Here is a 22,921-nt window from a genome sequence, read left to right as displayed (position 1 = left end):
TGCTCTGTTTCCTTTTCTGTGTTAACATTTTCAGAAAACTTTGTTCAATATTCTGAGTTACTGTTTTTGGTCACATAAATGCAAGAAAAATAAATTGTAGCACACTGGCGTTTTGTTTATATAAATATGTCATACTCTATTCTGTCAGCAATAAAAATATATATACATACTTCTTTCTATGTTAGTTTTTGAGATTGTCGTGGTTTTGTCCTGAGGGACGGAAGTTGCATCTACAAATCAACAGTCATGCAATTCAAACCTGTTTTATCAATCTTTCCTTAAGAAGAAGAGTGTCAGATGATATACTGGTTTTGTAGATCTGAAAGAAGGATATAATTTGTGGTACTACTTAAGGAAGTGAAGCAAGACAGAGAAGTATGTGAGGGCAGGCAAGAATGGTGGGGAGATGTGTGGTAGGTTTGGTAGATGGATAGGAGGTGGGGGTGGGTCACCTTTGTGTCAAGCTTTGTGTGTTAAATAGAACAAACAATGCTGAATTATGTGGAAATCTGAAGGAACATAGGACTAAGCTGAACATTTTAGTGTAACATTCAGTATGTTTACGCACATTTTATTTGTTTGTTTACATTTTATTAATCCAAATTCTTGCCAAGAGGACAAAAAAAGACTTTAAAAAGCAATATAGTTTGACTAGGTTCAACTAGGGTTTCAGACATTAAAGTACTTTTATTTGCTTTAAAATATTGGAAAGCAACATGTTTGCTATGCTGCTCCACCATGACGAATTAATATAAAAAACTGAAAGAGATAGATATACAAATAATACACTCCGTGGCTGTATGTTACTGACGTCATTGTCACCCAATTAGGAGAATTGACCCAGGCTTTCAAGGCTGTCATCTTCTGGGTGGAGCGAGAGAGGCAAAACGGGAAGCTCATGCAGACCAGAGCGTCACCATCCTGCACGCCAAGGTTGCTCAGAAGTCTTATGGCAACGAGAAAAGGTCTGATAATGTGTCTCTGGTATTGAAAAAAGCTTTCTGCAATACAAAAGATAACAGAAATAAAAAATACAACAATGTGGCTAACTTGAAATAACCCCCCATTTTGTCATTGTACCTTTATCTAATGTGAAGTCACGACACATTAGAAGCTCTTTGAACCTGTTGGACATGTTCCTGCTTTAAAGTGCAGAAAAAATTGACTGAAAACTCTGCTAATATGCTTATTAATTTTAGAGTTTTAGAAAGAAGCAGATATAAGAGCAAAAAAAGAATAAAATGTCTGACTCACAATAAGAAATAAGAGACTGTACAGTAAGGGCAGATTTACAACCTAAGAAAAAGTTCAGTACAGTTATTAAAATGTGCATAAAAGTGAACAAACTGCTTGTATATTTATATTGATGTACACTTCCACATCTCCATCAGGTTTTTCTGCCCTCCACCTTGTGTTTATATCAGTGGTCATGGATGGAGAGTCATGCAGGATCATTTGAAAGGTGAAGTGACAAAAACATTTAAATTAAGATATCAAATCATCCTTTTCGATCTAAATTATTTCTTCTTCTCTCTGACTTCCTACCACCCCATTCAACATTCCCTATTTTTCTCTCACTACTTGTCCTGCAGCGGGAGGTTATGGGGACTCAGTCTATCGGATATGTGGTTACATGTGTCTGGACAGCTCCAGTCAGTCACAAGCAGACGCATTCAAACTGCTTTTTGATGAGCAACCAAACTCAAGGGTGAGAAAGCTATGTTTCCCTTGTCTTTCACAAATGTGGTGTTAGAATTCATGTTTGTTTCCAAATACTTTTTTTGGCACCAATACTATCTAACTTCAAAAATCAAAATCATTTTCTTTTTTTGTTTTGTTGGCTCTAGTGGCCTTTATTTGGTATTGAAAAGGATTTTCAGATAATAAAGAATTTTGGTTAGCTTCAAGAAAGTTTATTTAGAAATTACAGGGCATGCTCATGGTTTGTGGGGCCATTTCAAACATTAGTTTGGGAGATACTGTGAGGATCTCCTCGATCCAGTCACCATGTTCTCAGGAGGTGCAGAGGCATTTTCATCCTGACCCTGGGGACAGTTGTCCAGATCTTTATTCCTCCAGAAACACAGAGGGATTCATGGGAGCTTGGTCTACATGTGTTTTGTGAATCTGGAGAAAGTTTACAACACAGTTCCCCGAGGGTCAACGGTCATGACCTCCTGTGTGTCCTGGAGCAATTTGCAGTAGAGTGCAAAATGGGCAAGTGTCTATTACCCCAACCCTTAAGTCACAGGTTGCTGGTTGGAGATTAGACTCCACCTCAAAGGGAGAAGGGAGAAGTGGTAAGGTGTAGAGCAGTGTTACACAACCCCGCTGTCTTGCATAGGTTTTTCCCCACACACCTAAATTAAATTAACAGGTGATTAAGAAGATTCAACAAAAGTTAATGGCATGCTGAGGAGGTATCAAAGTCATTTGAATCAGGTGAACCTTGAGCAGCCCTAGCATTTGCTAGAGGGATCATAAAACCCTTCTGGGAATTGTTTGGGATCCTCCAGAATGAGCTGGAGACGGCATCTGGGTATCCAGATGGATGTGTGGGTAATTAGAGCAGCATACTGATCCCTGAGAAAAAAACAAAGCTGTACTTCTGCTTTTGTTTTTCTGGTTTAGAGATAATTGAATGTTTTCTCTAAAAATAGTTTGAGACAGAAATATCCCAGTAAGTTCTAGTTTATGTTTCTGTTTTTTTTCGTTTTGACACTGACTGTCATTGTTTCTGCAGCAGTTGTTTGCTTGTGCAAAGTCCCTCTTCATCTCCGACCAAGACAAGAGGAAGCATTTTTGCCTGCTGCTGCGACTTTTTTTAGGCAACAGACAGGAAGTGGGTTCCTTCCAAAGCAGGATGATCAAAGTGATCTCCAAACCTTCCCAGAAGAGACAGTCCATGAAGAATGCTGACTGTGAGTCACGCTCTTCAATCCAGGAAATCTACCTGTTTTTATTTACTTTACTTTTACAACAAAGCAAAGTAAATTTCTAACATTAGAATGATGTACAAATTGTACAATAAACAACAAAACATTAAGGTAGAAAGGAAGACAAGAAAATCAATATAGAGAGAAAAATTAGCTTGAATTAAAGTTATTGAATTTAGAATGTATTTTTCTGGATATACTCACTCTTAAACACCCACATCAGTGTAAAATTGCGAAACAAATAGGAGGCTAATTTGCTTAAAAGTTTGACCCTCTTCAGTAGACATATCGGGATCTTTTGGTGAACCAGTGTAGTTATAAGTGTACCTTTGGGGCAGTTAGCATTTTTTATGGGGCAGACCACACATTTAGTTTGGCATTACAGCACAATGTATGGCTTCATTTTGTATTGCTTAACCAGTGAGCCAAATTTTACTGAAATGGTGAATGCACCAACACATACAAGTCTAATTTTTTTATTGGAACAATAAAAAATATATTAAGATTCATAATATGCAGACTCTTTCAAGCATGACATAAACTTTAATTATTAAGCAGTATTTGACAGGTCTAACAGTGCACAATCATCATGATGATCTGTTCATTGCAGCAGAAGATGGGAACGATGTATGAAATATCAAAATGTACACTTTTACTCATCACAGAAAGACCTGAGGTATGAATAAGTGTAGTGTGTCTTACAGTGTGCCTTTATGTATTTCCAGTGTGTATATCCTCCTGCTCCAAAGTGGCTTTGTTCAACCGTTTACGCTCACAGACGGTCAGCACTCGTTACCTCTCAGTGGACAGAGGAGCTTTCATAGCCAGTGCCAGACAGTGGACAGCCTTCACCATCACCATGGGTAAATGTATGCAAGTGTGTGTCACTGCTGGTGTAATACCTGTAAAGTATTTTCAAAGGTTTTTGTATTCAGACGTGATCATGCATCTTGTATTCTGCCAAAATCTCAGTGGAGTCAGATAATTATCTGAGAACTAAGTCGTGACTTCAACAAGGAGATATTTTATATTGAATATTGGATGTTCTAGTAGGTATGTGCAATCCTTTAAAATTTCACATGATTAGGACATGCAAAAAATTCTCAAGTTCTCATTAATCAATCTCTCTAGAGTATCCAAGGTCAAATGCTATCTTCTGTTTAGCACCAGTTTGCTGTAAAACTGAGGACTGGAGACATTAATGTCCATGGAAGAAGGTTGATAAGCCAATGGATGTACTCCATAATGTACTCTAACAGTGTGTTACAGGTGCTCAGCATCTCAGATCCTCCACCATACCCAACATTGTGCTAGAGATGCTTTTCCACATCTTCAAACATGGAATGTTTGTTAGGAGTAATCCACATGTTTAAGTTTTTGATATCAAGACAGAATTTTATTTTTCTCAGAATTCCTCCAACGCAGCAAGACTTTATTTAATTATCATCAAATGGTTGCAAAGACTAATTCTTTGTAACAGTTCTCTAAGTGAGATTTGAACATTGTTTTTCCACCAGTACCATGCCTGATGACAAGATAAACATGGGTTCTCATCATTTTTATGCTTTTTGTATGGTTTTTGTAAGGGTTGCCAATAAATGTAGAAGGTGAAATATGCATCCAATAGTTGAACAGAAACAATATAAAAATTAAAAAACACAAAATTAAGATTGGATATGGTAAAGTGCTAAAATATATATTCATCTCCACAAATATGTTGACTCATGAGGTCTAACAGCAAATATCTCTTTGATAGCATCAAACTTCTACTTTTAGTTATCAGACAGCTCACCTCATAATTCAGCCACCCTGCGTTAATAAAGACTCTGTATGTGTAAGCAGGTATTCATCAGCATTTTCCCCCTCACAAGTGCGCTGGAGCCCACCTAAAGGTCAGGGAGGTTATTTATGTAGCACGGTGCTTCGTGAGCGCAGACCTCCCACATCCAAAACCTCAGCCTCAAGTGGTCATCCATCAGCGTGCCTCACACCATCTCCACATCACTCCTACTGTCTGTCTTCACAAAAAATACACTACTGTATGGAAATTAAATATATTTAATAAGAAAAGATTTATTCACATGGTGGAAACATTTCTATGAATAGTCACACAAAGTTCTTGTGTGTGTTTGTAGTGGATGACCAGCGTGCTGACCAGGGTGGGATTGTGCTGAGTGAAGGCTTCATCTGTTATGGTTCTGTGGTCCAGTTCATTTGCACTGAGTCAGGAGTTGCCCTGCCACCCATGGTAAGACACACACACGCATTCAAGCACATGTGCAAATTTGGGGCATGGACCTCAGTTTTGCTGTCATGCTTTGTTTCCTAAGAGAGAACTGTCACTTTAAATACTGCAGTGCGAATAAGTTACATCAAAAGGTTTCTGAATTATTAAATTACCAAAATAGCTACATCAAAGATTTGTAGCTATCTTTGATTAATTTAAAATATTAAATTAATACCAATTTAATATTTTGGTATTAAATTACCAAAATAGCTACATCAAAAGATTTCAGAATTATTAAATTACCAAAATAGGATCAGTCGTATAAGAGAAACTTAAACATATTTCAACAAGCACAGCATAGGAACTCTGAGGTTATGAAAATATTCATACTATGCAGAGTTTGGGATGAGACCTGCAGGAATAAAAGATTATTTAGACTAAACCAGAAAAAAGGGAAATTTTGAAGTGACTTGAAGAAAACAGCAGAAGTAACCAGAATGTCAGGTGTGAGGTGGTTGTGTGCAGGGCAGTGGGCACCTTTTAAATTTCGTTGTTCTTGTGACAATGACAATAAAGATTTATCTCTTTATTTATCTCTTTATCTCTATAATGAATTAGGTCATGTTTGGGATTATAGTTTTGTCATAAACTCATTGTTGTTAAGGGTACAAAAACATCATTAATGTCAGCTTCATGTTGTATTTAGAAACAACATGAATGTAACATGTAATCTGAAACACATGTTCAGTAAATTTTGGTCAGATTTTTTATTCTTTGAATACAAATATGCCAAGATGATCATATTTTTAATATCCTTATTTTAGCTCAAATTTCCATCAAAAGGAACCAAGAGAAAATTTGTCTATTGAGAGTTTCCACCAAAATATTAACCCCAAAGTATTATAAGTAGCAATTATGATTAATCAGTAGTTTGGGAAAATTAAAGAGAATAATCTCACTCTGTTTTTGTCCTTGTTCTATAATTGCAGAGCATTTAAAATAGCTCCTATCCCTTCATCCTAACATAATATCAACTCTGACCCTTAGATGGTTATGTGAACATTTAGTCCCATAAAAGTTCTCCATTTTCTCCCATCATCCAGTTTATTCCATACTTAGATAAATGTCTGAGCAGAGTCCCTCATTTTTCGCTGAACAGACCTTTTTCTCACAGCCCTTGAGCTGCTGACACAACACACTCTGCTGTGGGTCTTGTGAAAATTGGTTAAATTATACCCTCATGCTACACCTCTATATGTTATTGTAGTCGATTCCTATTACTGCACAGTTTGTTTAAAGTTAGAAAAATTTTGCCTGCTAAGTTGTTAGCGTGACAAGATTGTTGGCTCTGATTCCTTTAGTGGTTTGCTCCCAGATGTTTAAGGTTGGATGTATGGACCATAAAGTTCAACCAGATCAGCAGACTTAAGTATTAAAACAACATTTTTAAAATATTGTGAGCTGTGGAGTAAGAGAGGTTTTAATTGTAGGCTGTTAATATTTACGATCTGGACCTAAAACATGAAATTACCAAAGTTAATTGACTGAAATATTTTTATTGATTGACTGGATTGACAAGCTTCTTTTTGAGATTGTTATTAGCTTCCTTAATAAATATTAATTGTTCATATTAATATGCATACATACATCAAAACTGGTCAAAATTATTAAATCAAGCAACATTTTCACTACTCAACAACAACATCAACTACAGATGAGAAAGTACAGAGAGGGATGGATGAGACACACAGCTGCTAGAATTACAGATGGGCTTATGTGGTTTAGTAATTTCCTGGACATACTGACCAATCAAAGTGCTTTTACATAAGAGCTACACTTACAAGCCACACTCATCACAATGTAGATCGATAGGCTGCTTGCTCAGCAACACATTATCCTGGCGCCAACCTTGTAAATTTCCAATTGCGATGCAACTATTATTCTCAGGAAGCCACTCTGCAGAGCTGTGCAACGACTCTTTCTCTTTGCTCTTGCCATCTGCATGTTTGTCCTCTTGATATTCATTATTGGCAGGAAATTCAAAACGCTATACAAAAGGAAACATTTCTATACAGCCATCAATATTCCAAAACATTTACATTTTTAAACCTCATAAAACAGTCTGATCCTTTTTGTGAGAAATTACTTGATATAAAAATTGTTGTTTTTTTTTTACTTTGAAAAGAGACGTTGTTTTGCTAGTGAGCACATTTTTTAAACTAAATGATAGCATTATGTAGCCAACGTGAGTGAATGGCAGCATAAAAGGCAGCTTAACAGGCTGCCTTTGTGATTATGCTTTGATTTTACTTTGCCTCAACTACTAGGATAATATGGGATCTCTCAGCACCTCTTGGCTGTGCCTGTCAGAACTGTGACAAGAGCAAAACCACTGCACTGTCTGCTATGTCTAATTCATTTAGAGCAGCCTGTCTGACCAGAACAGTGATATTGAGTTATTTCCATTAAGCCATGCTCAAGTCTGGGGTTTCTGTGACTTAAATTGATTACATTATTGTAAGATTTCCAGAATAAAATAAGTTAGTTTGCTTTCAGGTTGAATATTACTTTTTTTTTTTTTTTTTGAACTCTCTGCCCAGCTGTGAACTGGTGAAAAGTTTACTGCATGTAAATGTTTGGATATAACTTTAATGCACCACTAAAAAGTTAAGTGAGGCGTTTTTAGTAAAATCTCAGCTTGTTCCTTTAGCTTACTAAACTCGTTTTCACAGGAATTAGATTTTTTTTTTTCTGCAGAAATTATCTTTGAGGGTCTGAAAACATTCCTGAGCTTTTCGATCCCTTCAGGTTATCCGGAAGGTCAACAAGCAGCACGCCATCTTAGACGTGGACGAACCCGTTTCTCAGCTACACAAGTGTGCCTTTCATTTCAGAGACAATCCCAACGCTTATCTGTGCCTATTGAATGATACCATCATACAGTACCAGGTAAAGCATCACCTCACTCTATTTTCCTTTCTTTCTATGCTCCGTCTACATTATCTTTAATTTTTTTCAATATCTCAATTTCTTTATGTCAACTTGTCTTCTGACATTTCCTCCACCTTTACTCTGATGAGGCTCCGTCCAGCATCAGAGACTCCAGCAGGGTGGTGCTAAATGATGGATCCTGCTGGACCATCATTGGTGTGGAAGTGGTTGAATTCACCTTTAATCAGGGTTTGACCTGCATTCAGACTCCAGTCAGTCCTTTTCCTGTTATTAATGGGTTAGAGGTGAGTTTGTCAAAGCATAACTTCTTTAAAATTATTTTGGAGTTCTTTTCCATAGATTTTCTTAAATCAGTTTCACCTTATCTAGTTACATGTTGACACTACAGACATCCGCATTATTTAAATGGGTTAATCTGCAGTTTTATTTAACCTAATATAAAAGGGAACAAAATATCTCAGTTAAAAATATATTCTTCATAAATTCTGTATGTTTTTGAAGGTGAACGGTGGAGGACATGTTGCCATGCTGGAGATCCATGGAGAAAACCTCAGCCCTCACCTCAAGATGTTGTTTGGGAACAGAGAAGCTGAGACGATGTTCAAGTGAGTTCAATAAGGGGAAATCCAGATTATGATAGGAGGGAGGTAAACAGAAAAATACTGGGTAAACTTTAAAATGGGGCAAGTCAGTGAAGCTGTAAAGAGATATTGTTAAAAGATAAGTAATTGCAGATTAATAAAAATGTATGCAAAAAGTCATATTGGAAACAAGCAGTCATCTATTTTACATGACCAGAGGTATAACGAAACTTTAATACAGTAAGCATCACATGGAGTAGCTCAGCTCAGCCTACAGGGAGACTCCTCCACTTAACTCTTCCGTGGGAGCTTTTAATTTACAGGATGGTTCTGAAGAAACTGGACAGCCATCCATTCTCTTACTGAATCTCACACAGGATGAAAGCAGTTCCTCTGACGCAAGAACTGGCCTCAGATCCCACACCTGAAGAGCTGGGGAATCATACTTTAGGGTCTCTGGTGGAAGACAGCTCACCACGAGTTTCTGCCAGAAATCCTCTCAGCAGCTCGGTCGTATCTAGGAAAGCCTTGTTTGAATAACTTAGCCTTCCACAAAGTGCTGTTTGTATGAAAAGCTGAAGCCAGACAGCAACATGACCTTTCATAACCACATAGCCCCAAAGTGTAATTTCACTTTAAATGACAAATGACTATTTCTTTGGTTTTGTTTATTTTACACTACTCTTGTTTCTTCATTTTGTCTGAAGCAATTAGAGAATTTTTTTTAACTTACCAGGAGACAACTTTATGTAAATCATGGAAGGTTTTTAAATGGTTTTACTTTTTACTGATTTTTTACATACATTTAACCATAATGACAATACAAAGTCCTGACTGTATTTTATTTGTCATTTGAGCTGTAACACAACTTTAAATAGAAATATTATACACTATCTCAGTTATTACTTGATGTTTAGTGACCCTACTACTTGTGGAAATATACAAGTAACATCAAGTTAAATGACAAATGTGAAGGTTATTCTCTTGCTTTTATTCTCATAAATCTTACTCCTGTGTTTCTGTACTTTTCTCTCTTTAGGTCTCCCAAATCTCTGCTCTGCGTTATTCCTGATGTTTCAGTTTATAGTGACAGCTGGCGCTGCTTTCGTCGCATTATCACTCTTCCTTTGTCGCTCATCAGAACTGACGGCCTCATTTACCGTACATCCTATAGCTTCACCTACACCCCGGAGCTCCACCTGTCTGCATCCTCCCGAGGGGCAACCGGAGGCAGAGAGGGAGGGGCAGATGGAGGCCAGGAGGATGGAGAGGACATCCTGTTAGAGACAATTCATCAAGAATTCACCAGAACTAATTTTCACCTCTTCATGCAGAGTTAACCGTCTTGTTTACAGTCCTCAGCTGAATTTAATATTATGAAACAAAGAAATAAGGTCTGCAGTCTGGTCCAATTACATAAAATCACTCATTGTAGTCTTTTGTAGACTTCTTTGTTCTTGCAGAAATACATTTCACACAGGGGTCTCCAATGAAGGGTTTAAAGAAATAGTAATTATTTGTTAAGATGTCTCTTTCAGTGGGTTTGTTCATGATGCAATTTTCAAATCCAAAGGAAATATTTGGATTCAACCTTTGCCATGCAGCAGGAAGTTCGTCTGTATTGAAGATAGAGAGAAAACACTGATTTTCTGTGGCTATCAGAAAGACACATCTTGGTATGTCTAATATAATATTATAATGTTTATTGAAGAAGAAAATATGTCTTGCAACAAAAGACCTACTGACCGCTCTGTGAGAGGATGTTTTTTCTGAAGGGACAGACTGAGACAGCCTGCGGAGAGAATAAACTGCTTCCTATTTGATCCATTTAGAAACAGCTTCCAACTTCAGTTTCTGTGAAATGAAGGAAGCAAGAGTGTAATCTGAAGGTGTACCTTTTTATGTTTGCGTGCTAGTTTGTGACCCAGCTGTCATAATTTAAAGTCATGTAAGACAAACATGGTTCAGTTTTAAGCAACCAGATTATCAATAATCACCATCATATACTGAGAAAGGGAGTTAGGAAACTGAACAAAAGTCTGATCAAATCTCACAAATAATATGTGCATATAATTTATATGGTGACTATTTACATGGGTTGGGCAAAGCATGGGGTCTTTCTCGAGACCTCTGCCTCCAGAGGCCATAGGGTGAGAGGCACGGTGTACAAAGTTGACAGGTTGCCAATCTGTCACAGGGACAGTGACGCACATTAAAAAAACATTTTAATACAGAAGTGCACCAAATAAACCTGCTTAAAGGTTTTTAACCCTTAAGTAGGTTTTCACAAGGTACTTTTTATCTGACAGGACAACCTTATGAGAACATATTCTAATTTATTGAAAATGACTCTGCACTCTGAGGAAACCAGAGTACCCAGAGAGCAACTTTACACAGAACTGTCAGGAATTCAACACAGGGCCTTGTTGGTTCGAGGCAACAGTATTTACAACCAAAGATCAGCTGAAAATTAACTGATCAAACTGCCTCTAACAAAAGGCAGATGCAACATATTGCAATCGTTTGTTTTTTTACCTACAGTGGCATTTTGGTTCTTAGTGGAATTGGGTAAGGAGAATAGTTACACTTGGTGAGAACATTCAGACTCCACACAAAATGGCCCCTGAGAGATCTGAACTAGAGACCTTCTAGGTGTTGGCCAAGAGTAATGACTGTGCTGCAACCGCGTTGACAGCCCGACTGACCCAAGTGTTACTTTGAGAGATTTGTGCCTCTGCAGAGGTTCTGTTATGAAAAACAACAGTGCCATGTCACCAATGCTGCTAATGTTATTACTGCCTCCTTCATTTATCCAGCACATATCTGATTAGACACTTATATTTTGGCTCTGGACTGTTGGCTGAGTTCACAGTGACTCATTATTTAGTTGTGATCTGTTTAAATCAGTTTTGTGCTTATGAAAATTATAGCTGTTGTATTTTTAGGCTTCGATTTGACTAAACAGCGCAATAATTGGTGGAATAAGGTTTTGTTATCAACATATCTACAGTATGTCACAACTTTGCATATTTATGTAGCTATTTGTATTTGTATTATACATACATCTAATATTATAAATTTAAGCTTTGGTCACTAATAATCAGCTTCATCTTTAACAGCACTTTATTCTCTTTGTGCTACCCATTTTACAGGAACCTAATATTTGTGCCGGCATCAACGTTGACCAGCCGAGAACTAAAACTTGAGACAACACACTTGAATAATTACTTTAGATCACCAATGATTGTTCAAAAGCTGTATTTGCAAACTTTGTGAACAGAAAAGTCAAGCTGCTCAGGTATCCATGTTTTCATGAGTTTAAGGATTATTTCTGTGGCTTTGCGTCTGGAATTGCCTCTGATCTTCTGCTGTGCTGCACATTAAACAGAAATGTTGGAAGCAGAATAAAGCGACGACAGATATCTTTTGGATCACATCCCATTTGCTTCCACCGTTCCACAATATTAGCCCTTGGCAATGTTAGGTTCTCAGTCCTTTTTGTTAATCCAGTTAATCAAAGTGTCAGTTTGCAGCAAAACATACTTTGCTCAGGCTTTCTAATTCCCTAGAAAGGTATTTTGATCAAGTCTGTGGTCAAGCGAGCAACTAAAAAGCCCTTTTGTTCCTTCCAGAAAAAGCATAAGAAGACCTCCCACTCAGCTCTCCACTTAATCCTTTTTTGCATATCCTGGATGCTAATTGTTTTTACTGTAACACGGTGTCCGAACAGTTGATATGTTGTCCAACAAGGTTCTTTCATCACGTAGATCAGTTGTTGCCAGACTGATTCCAATCACAAAATGCAAACCGTTTGATTTATTTTTAATAAAGCCTGACTTTTGTTTTCTGCCAACATAAATATCTAGTTTTACTTTCAGACTTTGAGTTTACTGAGTTTAGGTTTTTGTTTGTTTGTTTCTTATGAAGTGTAGTTTTGTGAACAACCAGTCTCTTACCAGCAACAAAACGTTTGGTTAATCAGGGAGAGGTTTTATGAAGGAAGTTAAAATAAGAACAGAAACTTTTCAACAGGAGCCTCTACAATCTAAAATAAATGAAACTCAAAACTTTGTAAGTAGTTTGGGTGAATCTTTTAATGACTGTTTACACTTTGTTACATTTGCATGAGATTCTCCTAATTATCTTGTCATTCATTTCTCAACAAAACAGTGGGACGCATTTAATGCATTGTTCAGTCCCTGTTATTCTGCAGTTCTGGCAACATTTATGAAAGCTCACATCAAGGCCGACAGGGAAATTATGAATCATTATTGGGATATCAGAGATGCTCATTTTTGGTCTAAATGCAGAAATGTTTTCGGTAAAATGAAGGGTAGAAAAGAGGCTTTGTTGCATCTGGTATTACATAACACATTCTTGTTGGCTGTCTCAGCCCAATTTGATTTTGTCCAGATAAAAGGTTATGTACAGTACCTTGGCAATCTGTAATTTTTTTATATTTTCTGGTCTATCTAAAATATGTTTTCATGTCTGGAACAATATCCTGCTGCTCTTGGCAGTGCATCATTGTGACAATATGGGGCAGGACACATTTAATGTTGGCCTACGAAATTACTACAGATGCCACAAAAAGAGGAAAAAACAGAATAAATGTTCTATTACTCAACCAGGCAAGAAAGGGAGTAAAGGGACATTGACTTTCCTTTCATACCTCACATGTTGAAATTCTGAGAGGCACAGAAAGGCATGTGTCTTTCTTCCTGCTCACATTCTTCCTTCCTCTCCTCCTCTTCCTCATTATTAGCAAGACAAACACGTGTAAGAGAAAAGAGGAAGGAGACTGGTACAAACACAAGACCATGGCGTCTCTGAACTGCTAATCTCTGTCATGTGGGAGAAACTTCAAACTAAAAGATTCACATGCCCAAAATAGTAAAGGCCCACACGATTTTTCCTTCATCCTGGTCAATGAGAAGTCGTATGAAAGAGGCCATTCTTAGGTTCCCATCTACTGTAACACACCCACATTATTTATTTAAACTCCTTACATCCTTGTCTGTGTTACGTAAAGAAAAAAGCTTAATGCATTTACAACCTTTAGGTTTAGTGTAGCCTTGCTTAACCCCTTCGTAATGGCTTGTTCTCGTAATAGCTTTGGAGAAAAATAAGCTAATGATTGACAGCTTATCTTAGTTTTATAGTGATATTATGTTGCTTATCTCCACTGATCATTAGATGAGAGGTGAACAACACAAGATTGACACTTTGGTCAACACATTTCAGTCTGATTCAAATTGATCTTATCCATTTTAAGAAGCTATTGAGTCTTTGAGCACTGAATGAAAGGTTAAGTTAGTGAGTTTAGTTTCAGGTTTAAGATTCAAACCTATGGGATTACACAACAATTTGGAACCCATTGATAGAAAAGACATGTGCGCGTCTGTGTGAAAGGGTACAGGAGCTGTATTATAGAGGGACCCTCCAGTTTCAGTACTCATATCCTTCACAGTGTGGTCACGGGGCCCCAGTCCCTCAGGTTCCCTTTTGTTTATTACAGTGGAATAAAGGAGTCTACTGTCCAGCTGTCGTCTGAGACCTGCTCTGCTAGGCCTCAGATGTCTACCTGCATATCAACACCTCAGCATCACTGTGATAGACATGCAGCAGGTTAAAAACAAGAAATCAGTCCAAAATACAGAGGCAATGTAATAAAGAAATACAAATCAGCAGACAAATTAAATTACATAGTTATTTTAATTTTAAAACATCTACCAAGGCACAAAAAGTGGCAAAACAGAAAAAGCTTTAATATTTCTCCATAGATTGTTTTTAAGAGTAAAGCGGTTCAGGTGAACAAGACACAGCAACAGACAAGTGTTGACATCAGATACTATTCAGTAGATAAACTTGACATCATAAAAGTGCAGCAATGTTTCCTCAGAAGGTGGATCTCATCAGTACTCTTGTTGCTCGCAGCTGTTCAGCTCTTGGTACTGACAGGATCTGTCGGTATGAGGAATCCTCCTGGCAGAAGATTCACAGAAACATGAGCAGAATGATAATTGTTTCAAGCAAATGGAGCATGGGAAACATGGAAGGAATGCTAATGACAGTTAATAGAGATTATACCAGGTGAGAGTGTGACTTATGCTTTGAGCCAAAGTAGGATTCAGGGAAGATGGTGGGGTTGAGTAGAATATGCACGGAGAGTAAGTAGCTAATCAATCTAACTATTTAGAGAGATTATGCAGGGACAAATTTATGTGATCTGAAACAACTCAAACTAAAACATGGCGGAGCAGCTGAAAGAAAGACAACTAAATACATTTACACCTTTTAACTTTCCTAAGGAGACACTTGTTTGCCAAAACTCAGTGCACACTGTGTGATTTCAATAACTGTTGAGGACTCAAATATCACACTCTGCAAACTCCAAAAGATTGTGTGAGTAACTTGTGTCATGTTACTCAAGTTACTCACACAAATTTAGATTTAAGATCTATTAAATCTTAAATTTGTTTAAGATTGAATAGATTCAGACCTGTAAAAAAATGTTGTGGCTACAGAAGGTCATCACCAGGAACTGACAGAGATATAGACCAACAAGAAAGCAAATGTTGAAATGAATACTTTTATTTTAAGATTCAGGTTCCAAAACAGAGGAAGATTGGGATGAAGAACTGAATAAAGTTGTGAAAGCACTCAGTCTAGGAAAAAGGAGAACAAGACTTTACTCATAGCAGGCAGTAATACTACACAATTGTTTCACTGTAAATCTTCCTAGATATTTGTTGTAAATCATCTTTAGTTGCTGTAGTGCTGAATCAGCTACTGTTGAGTCTGTGACCCTGAATGACCACAGAATGCTGAGTCAAACTTATGACCAATACGTTTATGATTCTAGTTTGATGTAAAATCATTCCGCTGAAAAGATGTGACTTGTTATTTCTAGGGCCTAATTCCAAGCGCAGATTATTACAATTTTAAACATACATTTTTAGTTCCTCCAGCTTTGACAAAGGTCACGCTCTAAAACATGCAAATAGGTCAAATGGCAGCGGAAAAGAAAGACGTGATGGATGATTATATGAAGGCAATGCTTCAACTCCTGCATGCTATTTGTGCTTTTTAGTAACATCGTAACTCATATGGATTATGCAAAATAAAAGAAGTTTTTATGACAGTTTCACCTCATCAGAGTCACTCAACATACAAACTACTAATACAGATGGACCTTCATTCTCTGCTCTGCCACTTAACAGAATATGTTTGCAGAGTATAAAGTTGGTTGTTGTTTCTGATTCTCTTGCTCTGCTGTGTGTGTGTTTGTTGAAAGGCTGAACCAAAGGATATTACCCACAGGATATTTCATGTTATTCAGAATTTCTCCATTTCTCTTTACCTAACTTCCTTTTAAAGTTTAAAATGTACCCCTAATGCAATGTTATACAATTTCAGGTAGAGATGTAGTTTTGATTACAAGATTAGACAAATAACAGCCCAGACGAGTTTTAAGGAATTAGATCAAATTCTCCTGACTCAGTGTGTGTTTGTGTTAGAGCATAATCCCCTGCTAATCCAGGACCTTTACACATGCTGTGTGTCTGTGTTTTGTGCAACTGGTTGACTGTGCACAGAGGAAGTTGCCCTGTATTTCCAGACAGACTAGGGTCATATGTAGAGCAAGACTACAAGCTCAAAGAATTTACGAGTCCTCCGCAGACACGAAGCACCTTGTATTGTGGTGTGAAAAGTATTTTACAAGCGCCCAGTAAATTTTGCTCCTCATCAGTCAGACATGTCTCAAACAACATATGTTTTGATGATTTTTGGGATGTGTTACCAAAACCTACAGCTTAGCAAGTAGGCTGGATCTCTGAATTAATGCTGATTGAGCGAAAGGAACAGGCAGGAACAGCCACTCGGACCATACAGACCATTCAAAGCAAGTTATTGTGTACAAATATAATTAAGTTAAATCCCTATAATTTATTTTCTTTGAATTCTTTAAATTAAATCCATGTGTTCTCCTTTAAAACCCAGCATGATCATTTGTTTAAGTTTAAATATTCAGGTTCTCACAGTTTTATGTCTTTACCACACAGCGTCATTGAAATGTTCCTCTGAAATGCCATCTGGGACCCAGATGTTTCAGAGAGTCGTGTTTTAATCATACTGATTATAAATGTGGGCTGACTAACAAAACTGATATCGTCATACTGGCATGGAAAATATATTTAAATTCAAAACTTTTGTTTTAATTTAAGTCACATTTTGTTTTGAACTTTTGTTTATTAATTACAGGCATTGAGGGAAAAAAACCCTTTACATCAATGTTTGTTTTGCCAAATATGAACATTTTAGTTAGTGGGGATTTCATTTCTTACTATAAATTCTAAACATCTCAATCTTAAACGATAAGTCATTATCTTATCATTTAAGATAATGACTGTAAACTGTTTTAATATACTTACCAGTGTGAAGGATGTGTGTGTGTGTTTTACCTGACTCTTGACCTTTAGTGGACCTTACTGACCTTGACATCCTCCTGTTAGCCTTTGAACTAAATTCAACAGGACTTCAGGGAGAACACACATAATGACAGAAACACACACCCTGCTCACACAACCATGCTTTTTGCACATTTTTAATATATCTACAATTTGAAAAATTAATTATAATATCCAAGTTTTACAACAGTAAAACTAACTAAGCCACTGCTTAGGACTCCTAATCATCAGGGGCATCCCATAAATGCTTGAATTTTTCAGACAAATTATAGATTTTTACTGTTGTGTTGTTGAGATTAAGAAATTAAATTTTATTTGATAGCCTCAGCATAAATATACTGAATGATTGTTTGATCTAAGACTCAAATGTCTCTTCAGCTCAGTTTGTTCACAACTATTTTCTAGAAGTAAAAGATTATCAGTGATTACTTTTAGCAATTAAACTTGGCTTTCTCCCAGATCCTACCAGATCTGTTTTGAAAAGCAGCTAGTGGTGGTGACGTTCTTCACAGGTAAAAGGCACCAAATCAGATTTTGCTGAAGGCCTCATACAATCTTGGGCCAGCCCTGAGCTCTGTTGACACTGAAAGTGAATCTGTTTCCTGACAGGAAGCATTTACCCACAGGAAGGTTGAGGACAGACACGTGGACGCAGTCGCATGTAGAGTCACAGACAGTAGTAGAATGCGTCCTTTCTCTCCGTGTTTTTCTCGGTGTGTCCTCCGTTTATCTGAAGCAGTGCACCAGTTATTTTGGGTCGTAACTTGATTTTGTCTCATAAAAAATCAGGTTGTTCATCCTGTAAATTACAACCTATAGTTATGTTTTACTGAACAGACAGGGCTGCAAGCATTGTTGGTAAATAGCAGCAATAATGTCCTGGGTTTGTATCCTGGCCCTGATTTTTATTGCATGAACTTAAAATTTTCTCTCTGTCCATGCCTGGACTATTTCTGAGTACTACAGCTTTCATCTACAGTCCAATAACATGACGGTCAGGTTAACTGGTTATGTAAAATTTCCCTTAGATATGAGTGAATGCATTGATTGTCTTCCCTATGTGTGCTCTGGTGATCTGTCAAACCTGTACAATGTCTCTCACCCAACATCGCCTATCTCATGCAATGCAGGAGACAGGTAAGTTACTTCTTCTCAATGGTAAAGCTTCTTCTTAACAGTAAAGTAAAACACAAGGTCAACACATTTTATTTTAATACACTAAACATCAAAAATGGAGAAAAAAAATCAGAAGAATGTAAGTTTTGTTCAAGTCAATAGGCCTTATGTTGTGTTCAGTCAGCACAGGTGAGCTTTATGAGCAACAGATGAAGCAGGCTGTATAAGAAGTGATGAAGGACTGGAGAAATCAACAAGAGGAGGCGAAGGGCTCAATGAAGCCTTTCTTATCTTAAGAAGAAAAGTACAGTAGGAGTCTATCTGGTGTTGAAAAAAAGGGGAGGAGCTGAAATACAGGTGGGTTTGGTTAGGAGGGGGAGGAAGAGATGGTGAGGGGAGTGGGAGGAGTCAGAGAGGACTGCCAGGAGGCTCCTGTGTGGAGGGTACAGCCTCACTCCAGCTTATTACTGGAACCAGCCGAACATGAGACTCATCTCTGCTGCTGTTTGCTAACATTACTATGAGCCTAAGAGCCTATGTGTCTCAGCTTGTTTCTTATGAACCACCGGTTTTATTTTGAACTCTTCTTTATTTATTCCAGTTAGTTTTTCCCCTTCTGAGCATGCTTTTTTCATGTACAATTGAAAACAGATGCATACACACAAAACAACTATCTCTTTATCACTGTCTGACATTAAATCTGACCAAAAAAAAGAAACTAATCAGCCAGGATATGATGAAGAAAACGTCACATCTGGCTCATCCTCCGGTGCAATTTCAAGATGCCTGAAGGTGCAAACTGTTATATGTAAGCATAAGCACCATGTTAAGCCATTTTATCATTTTAGTGTGTTCAGCTCAGCAATGAACATGTTTTGGCTGCCAAATATATATTTAACCCCAATTAGCATCATTTTACAGAAAAGAAGCAGTGCTACAAAGAATACCACAGATGTAGTCACAAATGACGAATCTGATGGTATATATTTTTTGTTTGTTTTGTGTAGTTGAATCTTAATGGGAAATATGTTTCTATGCTGTTTTATTGTTGCATTACAAACCTTGTGTTGTTTGTTTATAACCTCAACTATGGAAAAGCTCTGCAAATGAACATAGTCTGCAATTGTTGTAGTGTTTAGCGTTGCAGTTGTAGTTGAAACCAAGCACTCTTCTCAAAAGACATGAACTAATAAATGAAAAAAAAATGATATTGGGTTATCTCAAGCTGGTAAAATAATTGCACTATACACATTGAATATACTGGAAGGCTACTTAGAGAAGAAGTATTCAAATGGGTCTTAGTTAGAAAGTGGTCTAAGGTATGCAATCATTACAAAGCTCCAACTCGGGTTTATTGAAAATAGTGTGGACAGTCACGTTGATTCAAGCTAGTTCCTAATACAGCCTGTTTTGCTACTGAGTCAATCAATCAATCAATCAAATTTTATTTGTATAGCACATTTCAGCAGCAAGGCATTTCAAAGTGCTTTACATCATATCAAACACAGAAACACAATGCAACGATAGAATCAACAATCAAAACACGACATTAAGTAAAGTTCCTATCAATGAATTTGCAATTGATTACGTTTCAAATACAATCCTAAACAGATGGGTTTTTAGTCAAGATTTAAAGGAAGTCAGTGTTTCAGCTGTTTTACAGTATTCTGGAAGTTTGTTCCAAATTTGTGGTGCATAGATGCTGAATGCTGCTTCTCCTCATTTGGTTCTGGTTCTGGGGATGCAGAGTAGACCAGAACCGGAAGATCCTGAGAGGTCTGGAAGGTTGATACAACAGCAGCAGGTCTTTAATGTACAGGTACAAGGTAATGTTGCAGGATGTTGCTTTCTCTTATTCCATGGTCATATCCATGCTATGAGCTGTTTAGTTTTTATCTGAACAGTACTACACTGAATGCACTGTTTGATATGAAACCAGCTTTTGATGACATGCTAAATGCCAAACAGATTTCATCAAAGTGACCTTCTTGTTCTATGAAAACTCATTGACCTGCATCACCTGTCACAGTATTTTTGTAAAAAGTAAGACATTTCAAACATTTCAAGGAATTTGTGTGTACATTCCCCTGATGTTTAAGCATCCATGGTTGAGTTACTGGGTAAATAAAGCTGAGTGCAAGTCATAAAACTCAAATATTTGAGGGACGTCTAACATTTAGTCTGGGCTCCGATAGAAAGTCTCAGGTGGTCCATTCATGGGTTCCAGACACTACAAGGCTGCATTTGTGAAAGGGCGTAAATATTCAAAACCAGCAGAGTTGAGTCTGATTTATATCTACAAATATGTCTGTGACTTGTACTTTCATATTACTAATGACTTACTAATGAATTACTAATTACTCATATTACTAATGACTTACTAATGAATTACTAATTACTAATGAACGACTGACTACTGACTTTACTCTTGTAGTGTTCATTTCTGCAGACATTGTCTTTAAGCCAAGACTAAGCTGACAGTCTTCAGTCAAATTCCCACTTAACATAGAACATCAGTTTCTACTCTGTTTTTCAGAAAAACAGAGCAGAAATATAAAAGATTGTGATAAACTCCAATTCTTTACCACCCCACACTCATTTCACTGTGATAAACAGATTATTTTACATCCCTCCCTGTCTCTGCTGGAGATTTAGTTCACATGACCACTCTGGTGCTGATCTACCTGACCGAACTAAAGGGTCAAATAAATCTTTGTGACCTGGCAAAAGGACCAGAAAATTACCTGTCTCAAAAATTCAGTGTGTGCATGTCTGTCAGAGTTTATTTGCCTTCTATACTTTTGATTGTGTCTCTTTGCTGATCCTTCTGTAACTTATCTAATAGCCTCAAAAAATTAGATATTTGCAGAACCAGGAAACACTGGTATTTTTTATTTTTACTACAAACAGCAGTAAATATAGATTTTTATTACAAATATTTTCATTCTCCTGCACTGGAAAAATATCTAATATGTATGTGGCCATGTGACATCCAGATATAATTGATCATTTATGAAAACCTGGAAGAAAGCTAAACTTACTAAAGTACACCAAGAAAAATCTATTCACAAGAAAGGAAGAGACAATAGAAAAAGTTAGAGATAGAGAGTGAGGATTGAGAAAAACAAAAGATAAAATATGAACAATAATGATCCCCAATTTCACTACTAACATTAGAAGTCTCCTTACAGTAACAAGATATCAGAAACCTTTTAAAGGAAAACACTCAGAATATGTAAAAATACATAGAGGGAAGACAATGTGAGGAGAGAATTGCTGTAGTTTTACACACAAATGTGTTATTTAAGTACAATGTTTGATAGATTATATAAATTTGAATAAAATAACAAAAAATGTAGAACAGAACAGTTAGAATGATAGCATGAAAAATCTGCTGCTACATTGTCTTTTTATTTATTAGGGAATAACTGCATAAGAATCATGTTTGCAATCATCATATTAGGTTTTTACGATTTTGCAGAGAAAACATATCAAAGAGGACACTTGAGAACTCTTCCTTATTGCAGTTCCTGATGTTTGACGCCAGAGGGGGGAAGACACCATGCCAAAAATATTTAGCTTCAGGTTTCTGAGTTCTTTTTCAGAAAAAAAAGACATGAATGTGCAGAACTGCTCAAATCTGAGGTATAATTTGAGTGTCATGATCTAATTTGGAGAATATATAAGAAAAAAACTAACCACTGACAAACTAACAATCTTTTATTGTGTGTTACCAGGACATTGCGTTTTTCCTCCCCCATGTAAGTAGAGATTAGCTGCCTATACTATACATGTTGGATTTAATATGGATATTGAGCATTACTTTATTTTCTTGTTATAAATCCCAGATTTTCTTAAATACATACTTAAGATTTTTTGTAATCCTCATGTACTGTATCTCAACTAAATACATTTTTAAACCCTCTTGGCTTTCAGTTCAGTCTATCATTTAAATTCGCCCTAAAACACAATGAGGTGAAAACGTTTAAAGCCTAAACAGTTAGCTTACCAAAAGAACATAACGGTATTTGTTCACATGTTGCCTGCTTACAGATTTTTCAATGAAGTTGGCTTAGAGTCATGGGTTTCCACAATAAGCGAATGGCTGCGTGGTGACAGCTGTAATCACTATGTACATTTGATTGTACTCTGAGTGCAGCTGCCCACACACCATCTGGGTGTTTTCGAAGAGAGTCAACAAGAAGTTGTATTTCATGTTGACACAAAAACTTGCCATAAAGTCCCTAGGAAAGTGGCGACAGCATGAAACAAACTAAGAGGGTGGTCATTAGATATATTCATACATGCTACACAAGCTCATCCAGTATTTAGCAAAAGGAAAGCCTCCATGTTGCTGTACTAAGATTTAGGAAGAAAAAGTAATAGTCAGATGATGCAAATCAATTGCACATCATTAAACAGTCGTCAGCAAGGATGCCCACCATAAGGTAAAGTTGTGTATGAAATTGTTTGTTAGCACAATGCAAAGATGGTAAAATATCAGCAATGATGTTTGTTGATGGATATTTTCCTATTTAAAGATGAGACATTGAATAAATTAACATTACAGAATCAATTATTTGACAGAAGATGCATCTCTTGCCATTACATTTTTCTTCAAAAGGCTAAAACAGCGTT

At 36.9% G+C, this 22,921-nt stretch overlaps 1 protein-coding gene across 1 annotated transcript; it reads left to right on the top strand.

Moving 5' to 3' along the window:
• Positions 1–834: 834 nt before the first annotated feature.
• LOC116709911 (recombining binding protein suppressor of hairless-like protein) lies at positions 835–12,118 on the top strand. The gene is made up of 10 exons (XM_032548628.1): positions 835–965; positions 1,392–1,462; positions 1,593–1,708; positions 2,744–2,921; positions 3,662–3,799; positions 5,072–5,184; positions 7,972–8,112; positions 8,244–8,399; positions 8,617–8,720; positions 9,736–12,118. The coding sequence occupies exons 2-10, from the start codon at positions 1,444–1,446 to the stop codon at positions 10,034–10,036; spliced, it is 1,266 nt and encodes a 421-aa protein (XP_032404519.1). The 5' UTR covers positions 835–965; positions 1,392–1,443; the 3' UTR covers positions 10,037–12,118.
• Positions 12,119–22,921: the final 10,803 nt, after the last annotated feature.

Source organism: Xiphophorus hellerii, chromosome 20 (assembly GCF_003331165.1).
Source record: "Xiphophorus hellerii strain 12219 chromosome 20, Xiphophorus_hellerii-4.1, whole genome shotgun sequence".
NCBI lineage: Eukaryota > Metazoa > Chordata > Actinopteri > Cyprinodontiformes > Poeciliidae > Xiphophorus > Xiphophorus hellerii.
Note: the sequence above shows the minus strand (reverse complement) of the source record. Positions and strands in the feature narration are given on the sequence as shown.

Bases quoted from the DNA above. Each gene is read 5' to 3' on its own strand.
- LOC116709911 (XM_032548628.1), top strand. The intron at 3,800-5,071 runs GTAAATGTATGC...GTGTGTTTGTAG, and splicing joins AGCCTTCACCATCACCATGG to TGGATGACCAGCGTGCTGAC. The intron at 8,113-8,243 runs GTAAAGCATCAC...TACTCTGATGAG, and splicing joins ATACCATCATACAGTACCAG to GCTCCGTCCAGCATCAGAGA.